The sequence below is a fragment of the Pinus tabuliformis genome, chromosome 3_2 (genome assembly GCF_031772625.1).
Source record: "Pinus tabuliformis cultivar Carrire ecotype Pingquan chromosome 3_2, CPIR1, whole genome shotgun sequence".
NCBI lineage: Eukaryota > Viridiplantae > Streptophyta > Pinopsida > Pinales > Pinaceae > Pinus > Pinus tabuliformis.
This window is the reverse complement of record NC_142302.1, coordinates 884436349-884450382: the sequence shown is the minus strand read 5'-3', so window position 1 is coordinate 884450382 and position 14034 is coordinate 884436349. Positions and strand designations below refer to the sequence as shown.

General features: G+C 40.1%; 1 protein-coding gene across 1 annotated transcript in view; it reads right to left on the bottom strand.

Annotated features, from left to right (window-relative positions):
- The window catches only part of LOC149183430 (uncharacterized), a 306545-nt gene that overhangs the window by 109505 nt on the left and 183006 nt on the right, over positions 1–14034 (bottom strand). Inside the window, exon 5 of the mRNA XM_089418727.1 lies at positions 9459–9540. Within this exon, the coding sequence (XP_089274853.1) occupies positions 9459–9540 (82 nt within the window). The remainder of the gene's footprint in view (positions 1–9458; positions 9541–14034) is intronic.

Genomic DNA, 14034 nt, shown 5'->3' with positions numbered 1-14034 from the left:
TGTCACAAAGGATCACAATGGTATCCAATGTGAATCCAAACAACTCACTGAAGAGCTTTCGCAACCAAACTGCCTCACAAGAAGCCATGCTAGCAGCAATATACTCTGCTTCGGCGGTGCTCAAAGCCACCGACTTTTGTTTCCTGCTCATCCAGGATATCGAAGCAGATCCCAAGGAGAAACAACACCTGGAAGTGCTCTTACGGTCCTCCACATTGCCTGCCCAATCAGCATCTGTGTATCCAAATAGTCTCACATCTCTGGCAATGTATCTTAACCCATAAGTGATAGTGCCACGAAGATATCTCAGCAGATTCTTGGCACCAATCTAGTGTATGTGGTGGGGTTCAACCATATGCTGGTTCAACGTGTTGACTGCAAAGCATATATCTGGACGGGAGTTCACTAAGAACATTAATGCTCCGACGAGTTGCCGATACTCGGTAGCATTTCGTAAAACAGTTCCAGCAGCACTACCGCTTAACTTCTTGAAGTCAAGCTCCATCGGAGTAGTTACAGGCTTGCAGTCCACCATTCCGAATCTTTCCAATATCTTCACCACATATTTTCCTTGAGATAGGAAAATTTCTCCTAGCTTTTGCCACACTTCAAGTCCTAGGAAGTAGTGCATCAGTCCTAGGTCTTTCATTTCAAATTCAGAGGCCAGCTCCCTCTTACTTTTGTGAATGAGAGGGTCTGCACCTGTTAGAAAGAGGTCATCCACATACAACACCAGTATGAGAGGCTTGTCATCTTCAACCTTAAAGTAAAGGTTAGGATCAGCTTCACTCCTAGTGAATCCCAGCTTCACTCCTAGTGAATCCCAGCTTCATCAAGTAGCTATCGATCCTCTCATACCATGCTCGGGGTGCTTGCTTCAGCCCATAGAGAGCTTTCTTCAACCTGCATACATGAGATTTTCGATCATAAATCTCAAATCATTCGGGTTGCTCTACGTAGACCTCTTCTTTGATCGAGCCATGCAAGAAGGCAGTCTTGACATCCATCTGATGTAGGTTCCATCCTTGTGAAGCGGCAAGGGCTATGATTGAGTGGATGGTCGTATATCTGGCAACAGGTGCAAATATCTCATCATAGTCTATACCTTCCTTTTGGGAGAAACCTCGAGCAACAAAACGAGCCTTATACTTTTCCGTGCTTCCATCTACTGCATGCTTTATCTTGTAAAGCCACTTGGAAGTAACAACAGTCTTGTCCTGGGGTCTGGGAACTACTTCCCAAACATCATTCTTTATGATAGACTCATATTCTTCGGTCATAGCATCCTTCCATACTTGATGCTTGACGGCATCTGAGAATGACGAAGGCTCATTTTGTATGATCGTGCTCATGATGGTCAGGTATCCTTGATACCTATTAGGTTTCTTACTTTCACGAAAGGTTCCTCGGGGTGCAGCATGTCCTTCAGCATCATCAAGTAACCCCTTAAGCCATGAAGGCCTCTTCCTAGAAGAGGAAGGTTCATATGGAGGAGGATCAATCGGATCCATGGGTTCTTCTACATCAGGGATTGATTCATCATCCTTTTCTTTCGGTTCCCTGGTGTCGGCTTCTTGAGAGCTCCTCAAAGTCGGAAGATTGATCACCTTGCTGAGAGCCATATCTTCGTCAAAGGTGACATCATGACTAATTATGACTTCCTTTGACCGGCTACATAGATTCTATAGCCTTTAGTATTTTCACCATAGCCCACGAAAATTCCCTTCTTTCCAGATGCTCCCAATTTATTTCTTTTCTCTTTCGGCACATGAAAGTATACAGGGCTTCCAAAAATTTTAAAATGAGAAACATCAAGTTTCTTACCGGTGAATTTTTCTTCAGGAGTCTTGGAACCCAATGCTTGATGAGGGCATCGATTTTGTACATATATGGCAGTGTTTGCAACTTCAGCCCATAGAAACTTAGGAAGACTTTGATCATGTAGCATGGCCCGGACAGCTTCCATAATTGTGTGGTTCTTCCTTTCTGCCACACCATTTTGTTCAGGAGTATATGGTGTAGTAGTCTCCCTCTTGATGCCAGCCTCTTTACAAAAATCATGGAACTCATTAGATTCATATTCAGTCCCATTGTCAGTTCTTAAGATCTTGATCTTCTTTTCGGTTTGATTCTCGATTAGGGCTTTGAAGTGTCGGAACCAAGGGAACACTTCATCCTTCTTTTTCAAGAAGTATATCCAGGTCTTTCGAGAATGGTCATCTGTAAAAGTGAGATAATATGAGTATCCTCCCAAGGAGTTCACAGGCATCATACCTGATATGTCTAAGTGAACTAGTTGTAATATATCGGAGGTCTTGCTTTGACTTGAAGGGAATGGTCCCCTTTTGAGCTTTCCTTCGGCACATCCCGGACATACACCTTCTTTCTCTACTTGGAATTCAGGCATCCCTGTTACCATCTGTCTTACATCGGGTAGAGCTTTGTAATGACGGTGGGTAAACCTCCGATGCCAAAGTTCAGACTGAAGCGTTGTGTCACAAGACATGACACCTAGCAGACTTCCACCGACTTGATATAAAGAATCAACTCGAAACCCAAGAGTGAAAGCATCTTTAACATTATTTTTCCATATGCGTACCTTACCATCGCTGAAGGTTACCTTATAGCCTTTGTCTTCCATTGCCGAGATGGATACTAGGTTCTTTTTGAGATCAGGTACATATAATACATCTTGTAAATGAATCGTATTACCTTGATTCAGTTTAAGAGAAACATTGCCTACACCTTTCACTGGGTATTTCATGTCATCTCCAAGGACAATTTCCAGGTTAGTTTCTTTCTCTACCAGATTATAGAGTACCTCTTTGTAACCAGTGAAGTGTCTTGAGGCACCACTATCAATGAGCCAAATTCCCATTGAGTCCGAAGGAGCGGAGGTCGATAGAGCAACTGGTAGATAATATTCAGCCTGCTTATCGTCAACAGTGTTAGATTCATACCTTCTAGCCTTCTTGAATGGTTGCCCTCTTCCTTGATTTCCCGCATTCCTTTTTCCTTTGATGTTGAATTTTCCATTCCTTCGATTACAATGAGAGGGATTTTGATCATCATCACGGTGAGAGTCCTTTCTATCAGGGCATTCCCTTGCATAGTGACCTGCTTTATTGCAAATGAAACATCGTCCTTTTCTTCTACCCTTAAATCCAGCCTTTCTTTTCGATTTAGACCCAAAATTATTTCTTTTCTTAGCATGAGAAGAAAAAGCAGCAGGAGGACCTCTAGGCAAGGGCATTTCCTGCTCTTCTACCCTTGTTTGTTCTTGAATGCATCTAGCCATTAATTCCTCGAAACTAGGAATTACATTATTGTTCAGAAGAGTAGTCCTAAACACATACCATTCAGATGGTAATCCTCCGAGAGTTGTGAGTGCCATTTCTCTGTCAGTAATGGTTTCCCCAATAGATAGGAGATCGTTCTTGATCTTGGTGATTCTTAAGAAGTATGCTTGCATACTTTCATCTTTACCCTTCTTGATTTCCCTCAACTTATTTCTAAGAAACAAAACTTGATTTGCATCATTAACTTTAAATAAACTCACTAGTCTGTCGTAGATTTCCTTGGAGGTGTCTAGATCAAAGATGTAGGCCACCAAGCGCTTGTCGATAGAGTCCCGGATGATCTTCTTTGTTTTGACTTCTCCATTTTTCCATTTGTTCCAGGCAACAGCAGATGCATTTGATGAAGGCTCAACAATATTGCCTCTTACATGGTCCAGGACTCCTTGATCTTCAAGGGTTAGATCGATAGACATCTTCCATCCGTGATAGTCAGCTTTCTCACGGAGCTTGTCTTCGGCAGGAAAGAGTGTTGAGGACCCCATAGTTCTTTTAGGATAGCCTTGCCAATCTTCTCTTCAATGATTGCTCTTGCTCTTGCTCGGGCTTTGTCTTCACCTCAACTCTGATACCATGTTAAGTTATGGTATGTTCTATGCTTATAACAATTTACTTCTTTTTCTTATTATATTCCACCGATTAGCAATCACATGTACATAAAGTAAAGTGCAGATAGAACATTAAACGATTGACAGAAAACAAGCCAAGACAAGAGACACAAGATGTGGCAGCTAGCCAGGGACAAACCCCACAATGTGTGGGGAAACCCTTTGATCAAATCTTCTTTTATCTTCAATAATTCAGCAGAGAGAAATAGTACAATAAATCTGATTCATATCAGTAGTAGCAAACCCTAGATCAGTAGCATTAGCATTAGCGGCTTCATTATCAAACTAGGGCAGACCATATCTCACAAACCGACAGTCGGATTGACTTCATTCCACCACCAAAAGTTTCGGCTTCCAGAGGAGGTTCAGATGAACCTACAATGCAGTTCAGATGAGGAGATCTTCTAGGCCACACAAGTCAATCTTTACTTCTGCAGTTGCAGCTTCAGTTTCAGAAGTTTCTGGCTTCAAACTAGGGCAGTCGATATCTTGCAAACCGTTCGTCGGATTGACTTCATTCCACCACCAAAAGTTGCGGCTTTCAAAGGAGGTTCAGATGAACCTACAGCGCAGTTCCAAAGAGGAGATCTTCTAGGCCACGCAAGTCAATCTTTACTTCTGCAGTTGCAGCTTCAAATTCAACAACTTCTGGCTTCACATGTGTGAGAGAGAGAGACCCATTTCAGCGCAGTAGAGAAGAGACTCATATCTGTGCAGTAGAGAGAGAGAGATGTGATGAGATGAGTGAGTCCAAATGAGGAAAAGTCCTCTTATATTTATACACAACGTTGGTGGGTGAATAGATGCGACTGTTGGGCTTCTGAGCCTACATGAGTTGTAGGTCGGCTTGATAATAATTCCATAATCAAAATAAATTCATATCTCCATGAATACTTATCGGAATTGGATGATCTTTATATCAATCCTACACCTCTCGACGAGAGGAATCTAATAAAAATATTATTAGCCATGAATAAGATGACCCACATGAAGTTTTGCCCTGGTTGCCAATTTGAACACCTCTAGAAGGGATCCTGAAAGGAACAAATTGGAGTATGTTCGAATGAAGGTTGGAGGTGCTGATGTGCTCACTATGGTGGATAGTGGGGCTTCTCACAACTTCATGAGCGAAGATACTACGAGAATAATTGGGCTGAAGTTTGTACCGGCAAATGCACAAATGAAGACAGTGAATTCTCCTCCTATTGAGATTCTTGGTATAGCTGAGAGGGTGGACACTACACTTGGTGAATGGACCGGGAAGGTGGACTTCACTATAGTGCGGATTGATGACTATGAAGCTGTATTAGGAATGGAGTTCATGAAACAATTTGATGCTATGATCGTTCCATATTTGAAGAAGCTCTACATTTATGATGGAAGGGAAGATGTTCCCATTGGTGTGACTAGACCTGATTGTAAATTAGGAGTGATGCAAATGGAGGATAAGGAGAAGGTGAACAAGCGGTTGTCTAGTGTTGAGGCAAAGCTTGTGGAGCAGTCATTGGTCATCAAGACACTTTCAGATAGCATCTTGGATTTGACAAGAAGGCTAGAGCTGGTGGAGGATGATGATGATGATGAGGAGGTATATGTGAGGCCGGATGTCCAGAAGGAAGACCGGGTTGCTTATCTACAAAGGATGGAGATTGAGGATCCTGATAGGTGGATCGAATTGATTAGTGAGGGAGAGCCTTCAGGCTCTACTCCCTCTACATCTTCTTAGATGGATGAAGAAGATGGGGCTCATTGTTAGCTGCTCATGGCAGTGAGTCCTTAAACATGTTTGAGCAGGTATGACTGATGGTGCAGGGATGGCTTGGCATCAAGCATCATGACATGTTGCAGATGGGATGGATGGAGTTTCCATGGACCTGAGCATGGATTATGGAGATAGATTCTTGTTGAGTCAAGGATGTGGCAGATGTTTGAGGAACAGCTGATGATGACATGAGGATGTTCACTCTTATGATTTGAGCGTATGGTTGGACTGATCACCTGACTAGTTCAGACATGAGGTCCGGAAGTGTGCAGAAATATGTTGGCATCGCGCTGGAGTATCATGACGAGGTTCACATGATGACATATGGATCAAGATGACATCTTATGGAGAGCATACCGTGGAGGTACATACCTTGGTATGGTGAGCTTGGTGGCAGCTGGTCATTGAGCCGGGACATAGTGGAGAAGAGTCTCTACATATGTTGCAAGGATGTTTGCCTTGCAAAGAGGAGTTCAAATCACAATTGAGTGATGATCTTGGTGGATGGCTACCGGGATGATATGTTGTCGAGGACGACAACGATTTCAGGTGGAGGAGGATGTAAGGCCTTCGAGCCGCAGTGCGACGGGCGCCGGGCGAGGTCGTGCGGGCGGGCGCGTTGAACCATGAAGTGCGACGGTAATGTGACATGGGTGCGACGTTACATATGACAGAAATGCGACGTTGGATGCGACAATATATGTGCGACACTTAATGCGACTAAGTGTTGGAGGAAGGCATTTATATGCGATGTTAAAAATATGAAAGCCGACATGTTAATGATGCGTATGAGCATGTATTATGGGTGGTTGTGGGGTCGGCCATGGGGCTGCACACCCCATGTAATCCCACGTTGATGTTGGTATATATTAATGAAGTTTAAGGTTCATTTCACCATCGAATCACACATTCACTTCTATGCACAAGGAGCAGAGGTAAAATCTGCGCAAGAGGGGTAAAGGACTGCGCATACCTCATGCGTAGGTTATCTTGAGTGCAGATTTGGAGTTCTTGTGCCGGTTGGAGTGAAGGCAAGCATGCCGAGGTTCGGGTTGTTTGTGCAGGACTTGGTAGAGAGGTATAAGTGGCTCGGGTGAGCACTTATCTTTGTGCAAGGGTGCACATGATTGTAAAAGGTTGTTCTATGCCTTGGTTGTAAAATATTCTAAGTATAGACTTGGAGTTTTGCCAAGTATACTTGATGATTCTATTATTGAAAAAACTGATATAATATATTGTCGGGCAGACTCACATTACGGGGAGTTGCCACTCCCCTTTATACTTGTTGCAATTGTTGTTCTCGGTTTAATTGCATGATGATAATGAATGAGTATGGGCTTCATTAAGTATAAAGGATAATTGCTTTTACTTAGTTGCGAAACACAAGCTAAGTATGTTAATGTGAAAGTAGGCGTAGTCCACGAATGTTAGTATTGGTGAAAAGAACGCGTTCGGTGGTGCCGCACCTTGCTACAAGCAGTTGGAAGACTACCACAGGTGTAGGGGCGTGATAGAGGGGGTGCCATGCCGGCGTCAACTGTTTCAGAATGTTATCTGTCAGTTTTGGCCCAAAGGGTCTAATGGGTGCTGACTGTGGTTGGCAGTGTCTCATTAGAGTGTCTATCTATGGTGATGGACCCACGGCGGCATATCCTTTTGGCAATGGGGGTTACATCTTTGGTGCCCCTAGTGGTTTTGATCCTCTATATGAGATGTTGGTTGCACCTTTTTACATGGGATTGGTTGGAGGCATCAATGAATCTCTCAGGGCTCCCAGTTTCTGTTTGGGTGATAGAGGAGAGGGGTGACACTTCCAACGGTGCACCTATGGGTGGGTAGGGAGTTGGTGGTGTCTGAGCTCCAAATGCAAATGGGATTATGGAAGCACTTTCTGGCTATGGAGGAGGGAGCTATGGCGCAACATGGGATTATGGAAGCACTTTCTGGCTATGGAGGAGGGAGCTATGGCGCAATAGGGTGATTGGGTCAGAGAGGTCTAGAACTAGTAATTTCTTAACCTACTTGGTTGTGATGGGCCTATCGGAGCATCTTCAGGCTTTTGTCGGTTAGAGTATCTTCCGGTTTGTTTCTTGTCGGTCAGAGTATCTTCCGCCATTGACAATGTAATGAGTGGTTGCATGCTATCGGGTTATATTTGGTGCACCCTACGGGGTTCTTTGACGAGCCTGCACGCCCTGTTATTCGTCTTTTTTCACAGTTTTTGGTGCCCTTGGGCTTCTTGTTCTTTGGTTCATCTGTATGATGCTGAATATTAGTCATATCTCATATGGGGATATACTGGAAAATATGCTATATGCATACTATATGTAAACATCTTTTATTTAATAGAAAGTTGGTTTTTTCTTTCCTGAAAAAAACTGCACAGTTGTCTTGCCTGTATGAAAAACAAGATAGAGAAAGCCCTTCATTACTTGAAATTAAAAATCAGCAAATTATTCTTTCAGATGTGGAAGTAATAAGAAGATAACTGCAACTAAAATGCATTTTAATGATTTTTCTTTGGTAAATCTTATTTGATAATTTCCATTGTAAAAGAATCTGCTGGTACAATCAGATATTTGTTTTGCAAGACTAACTCAAGACATGGCTCTATGGATGAAGGCAAACTATAGATTTACTCAAAAAGAAACTATTTATGACTTTGACTCAGAAGACGTATGTGCTTTTTGAAAAACAATTTATTCGTTCATCTAAGAAAAACTAAACTCTTTAGGATCAGAATCAGAAAATGGATATATACCTTGAAATGAAACTCTTAATCTCTTGAAGGAAATATGGATGTATAATTGATACACTTAAAGTTGAATAGCCATGTATCAAGATGACATCCGTATTTCTCTGGACTGGAGCATATCTAAGGTCTATAACCCATCCTAGGGTTTCTCAATCTTCTGTTTGAACTTTGTACTGTAATGCATAGACAATGGTGCTGAATCCACATGTTTTATCCAAATATTATTTTCTTTTTTGTAACTTGTATCGTACTCTTTTCTTGCAAGGAGTCATGGCTGGTTTTCATCCCCTCCACAGTTTTGTTGTTGACAAAACCCTGTCTGTGGGGTTAAGTAAGCAATCTGAGTAGCATGTTCTATAAAAAGAAACAGAACTGGGATATTGGAAGTTATCAATAACCATAAACTTTGCCATTCAATAATAACAGCTGATCAATCGTAGAAAGAAAACATACATAACTGGGAATACAAAAATGGTGTACATCGAAAAGTTCTCCAAGCATGAAAACATTGTTTATAATAAGAGAATTATCAGTACCATAGGCAATAGCAAAATTGACTTGGTCACTGGACCATTTAGTTACAAGCAGGACTAATTTGAACCTCCCAAGCCATTAAGAGAACATGTTCATCTAATAAGTGCAAAGCTACGTTTGAGAATTGAGTCTCACCAGCTCAAAGTCAAAATAAAAAAACTAAAATAGTTACTAGAGGTTGCTGGACATATATCATCAACAGAGACTTCTACCAATTCTAAATATTTTAACCAAACAAAGCGGTCTGCTTTTTCAAGGTGTTTGTTGGTGCCTCTTTGGTGTACATCTCTCAGGATGTTGTCTTCTAGAATAGATATAGCTTTATTTATTCAGCTCGTACATGAAGGCATCTCCTCATTAAGTTAGGGTTTTAAACATGGAGCATGATTTGCATCACGATATACTGGGAAATTCTTTACATGGATTTGAAAGAAAATACTCACCAAATTTTCCCAGATCCATTTTCCTCCCCGAGAAGCAGGAAAAACATGGTCAATTGTCAAATTATTCTTGGAACCACAATACCTGCCCAGATAAAGCAAAAAATGAATCCAAAAAAGTTAGCTTTTGTTTTTGTTTTTTCTTTCGTTTGAAAAAAAAAACCTTTTCAGAGCTTCTTTACAATTCTAGTTCTACCTTCGTTTTACTTATTTCTGAGATCCTCTTACATAGCAGTAGAGGCTACTGAGACACAAATGTAGAACCTTACCAAACCAGTGTGCATTAGGAATGAGGAATTATGTTGATCAAGGTTGTCTTAACAAACAATAGACTATCATGTCCCATGGATCCCACAGTCCATAGCAATATCATAAATACCATAATGCTGTGCCCCATTTCCATTTTCACCAAAGAACCCACGCTAGTTAATGAAGCTACATGAGTAGAAATTACAAATATGAAGTTCCATAATATTAGCATATTCTAAGGAAATAATGTTAAAATGCAACTATAAAGGTCAAATCGGAAGCAGGTGCAAAGCAATCATATTGACAACTCTCCAGAGTTTTAGATTAGAGCTTCTTGGCCCTTGGGAGCTACTTAGACAGTTGTAAATGAATGCACTAAGCTCTCACAGCGTAAGCTCATCACTAGTCCAATCTCAAAAGAAGCTTCCCCAGAGTATTGTGTAGTTGATGCTATATGGTTTTATGGTATTGGCAAGAGAAAGATAAATCAGTACATTATGGAATTCATATAGTAGCTCAGTAAAATGTCCCCGAGGGATGTCACCTCAAAGTTCAATGTATAATGGCCCCACTCCTCGTTGGTTAGATGGACAATTATCCAATATTCTTTCTTTGCCGGAAGCTGCCAAGTCGAAGTTGTTGCTGATGCCAGAATTGCTACGGTCAAAGTGCTGCTGCTACTAGGTCAAAGGTTGGATCGAAGAAGAAGAGGTTGGCTTCGTGTGAAGGAGGTCTTTGCCTAGGTTGAAGAGTCTCAAGGAAAACTATTGAAGGAAGATATTTTGACTGGGTTTTCGCCTAGATAAGGATTTTGCCCTGACAGAGTGCCTACATCTTGTGTCTTGCGTTTTTGTGATCTTCATGCACACATAATTTGGTAATTGCTTGATGAAAGATAATATAACAAATAAGTAAAAGAAACCAACATAATTCACAAGTAATTATCAAGAAAGAGAAATCTAACCCTAATCCTACTAGCATTGATTTCTCAACATGGTATCGGAGCTAAGGTCAAAAAAGATTGAAGATCACATCGTTGGCTTGAAGGAAATGATTACTCCCTCTATAATAAGAATGGGATTCAATACTGCAGGAAGCTGTATCAAAAAGATATTCTACTACTTATTCAACAAAGTCAAAAGCCAAGGGTTCATGGCTGCACTTACAAGTTACAACTTCACTTAATAATGATAATGCATGGATTATTGACAATGAAGCATCTACGCATATAAAAAGAAATTGTAAACAACCTCACACTCTATCAAAGGAATCATCTTCTCATACAGTGGAATTGGGAGATAACAAAATTTATTAAGAAGCCTGGGATCAACATCATTAAAAGCTAGAGAATGGAGCGAAGGTGAAGGAGGAAAAAAGGATAGTTTTTCAAAAGATGGGGATCAAGCAAACTTTGCCAAAGAAGTTTCACCAAAGAAGAATATGATGGAAGGACTCGAAGTCAAAGACCTATTTTCTAGGAACTCTTAGGGACTCTATCCCTTGCATCCCTCAAGCATGGAAGGAACCCTTACCAACTGCCAAAGATAAGTATCTTACTCCTTGTATTGTCTTTTATATTTGGTTTCCCTTACTTATCTAAGTTCGTTTAAATACTAATCACATTTCTAGTCATATTTTTGTTTAGAAAAGAATTGTTGAATACTCAAGGAACATGGAAGAAGCCTTCACAAAAACAAAGCATTGGGTTTGTTAAGAAACAAGAGATATGTTTTGAATTACAAGTTTTTGATATTTATTCTTGATAAACTATTACTAACATCTTTTTGTCTAGCTTTCTTGAATCTTAAAGATTCTTGATTGGGTGATTCATCACTAGATAAATATAACATCCTTATATCTCTAATTATTCTTGTGGAACCCTAGAAAGGTTCATTGTGAAAACCCTAGATTAAGGGTATGTTGATGATTATGTGTGAAACCCTAATATTCTTAGGGTTATTGTTGAAAGAAAATTTTTGATGTTTAGATGAAGTCATGTTTGGGATTTTGGTATGGTTATGGAAACCCTAACTTGTTAGGATTGAATGAAAATGTCTAAAATCCCAAACCTTTGAAGTATTGGTAATTTAGGGCTTTCTATGTTTTGAAACCCTAGATCATTCGGGTTTGGTAGGGTGTATAAGCAAGACCCTTATAATGTCCTAGAAATGAAATCCTTGGCGTGTGTGTGTTTGTCAAATCAAACCCTAGTCTGATCAAGTTTGTTATATGTCTAACTCTTATTAATATTTGATTACTTGGGTTTTACTAACACATGTTATGAGATGCCTATGCATGATGATGGAATCCTAGATGTATGAGTTGACCTATTTGTTAGTGGTCATGAAACCTAGGGTTGGAACTAAGCCCTAGTTGAAGTTTGATTCTCTGATATATGATGACTATGTGATAATTTGCGATTTGTATAAGATTGTTGAAATCTGAGATTTAGTTATGATTGTTTGAGAAAATCTAGGGTTCGCAACAAACCCTAGTGGAAGCTAGTCATGATGTTGATTGAGCTGTGATTGGTTTTGACTATTGAAATCTCATGTATAAAATCTAGGATTTGTATCTAATCCTAGTAGGAAGTCTAACATGTGAATTCTGAAGTTGTTAGATACTTTGTAGATCTATATTTGTTTGAATTGTTTCTAGGGTTTGTTATATGTTGTAGTAGGGTATGTCATACCTTTGGAAGAAACATTGAAACCCTAGATGTAATGAAATTTGTTATGAAATGCTCGAAGTCTTGATGAAGTAGTCTAGGGTTTATGACAAAATCCCTAGCAAGAAGTTGAAGAGTATGTGTCTCTTGTTTGTAATTAAGTTTGGGCATCTGATATATAAAGTTGAATGCTTATGTGATTTTGATATGGTTAACTTCATGCTTCTATAGATTTGGTTGTACTTGCTATCTAAGTTGTGTAGGTACGTGATCTTCAAGATAGTGAAGATGTTCGTAAAGTAAAGTTGATGTGATAAGCATGATGTGAATAATGATGGTCATGACAACTCTAATGAGAAGGATAGAAGCCATGAAGGATTCTTTGATGTCGTAGAAAATAAGTTGAGCCCTCTAAGTTAAGAGGGATCTTGAATGAAAGGAATCTCCCTAGGATAAGAGGGAGCTTCGGTATATTTCTTCTAAAGGAATGATTAGATCCTCCCTAACTAAGAGGGAGTGATGGATATGGTTCTCTACTTCATGTGACATGCACTAGAGCAAGACTAACAGCCGTAAGTTTTAGTGAAGGCCATGAGTGAGAGAAGAAAATTGGAGAATATATTTTGAAGGGCTACTGAGATAAGAAAGTTCGGATCGGTTTGTGGAATATGTTGTTGCATGAGAAGTAGGAAAGGAAGTTGTATGGTTGAAGAGTTTTTTGTCAAGATTCATTGGAAAAGCTCTAAGTCCTACTATGAAAAGTTGAGAAGGAACATCAAGTTGTCTAGAAGACCCCGGAGGTTTGAATCTATTTATATACATTTGAAAGTTTGTTAATGATTGGGGTTGTGTTTACAGGTAAATCTCTCGGAAGTTTGATAGCATGTTTTACATGCCTAGAGTTGTTGATCAGTTTGATTAGGAGATGTTTGGTGTTGATCTGTTTAATCGGGGAGGATTTGTTACCAATTGAAATAATCAGGAAGTTCAGGTTTTGTGTGTGAGCCATTGCTTGGGAGGACATCTAGTCAGCACTATGTGTTGATGTCTAGTTCCCGAAGTAGGGAGGGTGGCATTGGTCGTAGAGATCTGACCTCGAATACGCACCTAGATCCCTAAGTTGATGGTTAGTAAGTAAGCCTAATGGTACCTAGAGAGGCTAAAAGCTTTATTCCATCTTATTCCCACTTGGATAGATTGCCTAGTCAGGAATCTAGTCTGTGGCATTGCGGTGCCTAAACTGTTGAGAGACCTTGGATAGATTGCCTTGGTCAGGAATCTAATCCATGGCATTGCGGTGCCTAAACTCTTCATAGTTCATATAGTTTGAGATCTTCCATATGAATACCTCCCTAGTTAAGAGGGAGTGTTCAAAAATGTAACTAGGTTCTGTCTTCATAAAACGTATTTGTCAAAAGATTTTTTATTATTGTTACAATGACTTATTAAAGCATGGGTTTCATGCTTGGGTCATCATTTTATTAGTCAAATCCCCATTATGGACTTCTAGGATTAATAAAGAGTCATTAGAGTCATTGTATATTTTATGAGACCCTTCTTGGGCTTTCAAACGATGTAAAAATAATTATTTTTGAGTCAAAAACGAATTATGTAACCTCCACACCAAGTCGGCTTCAAGAAGATCAAGTCGGCCTCAAGGAA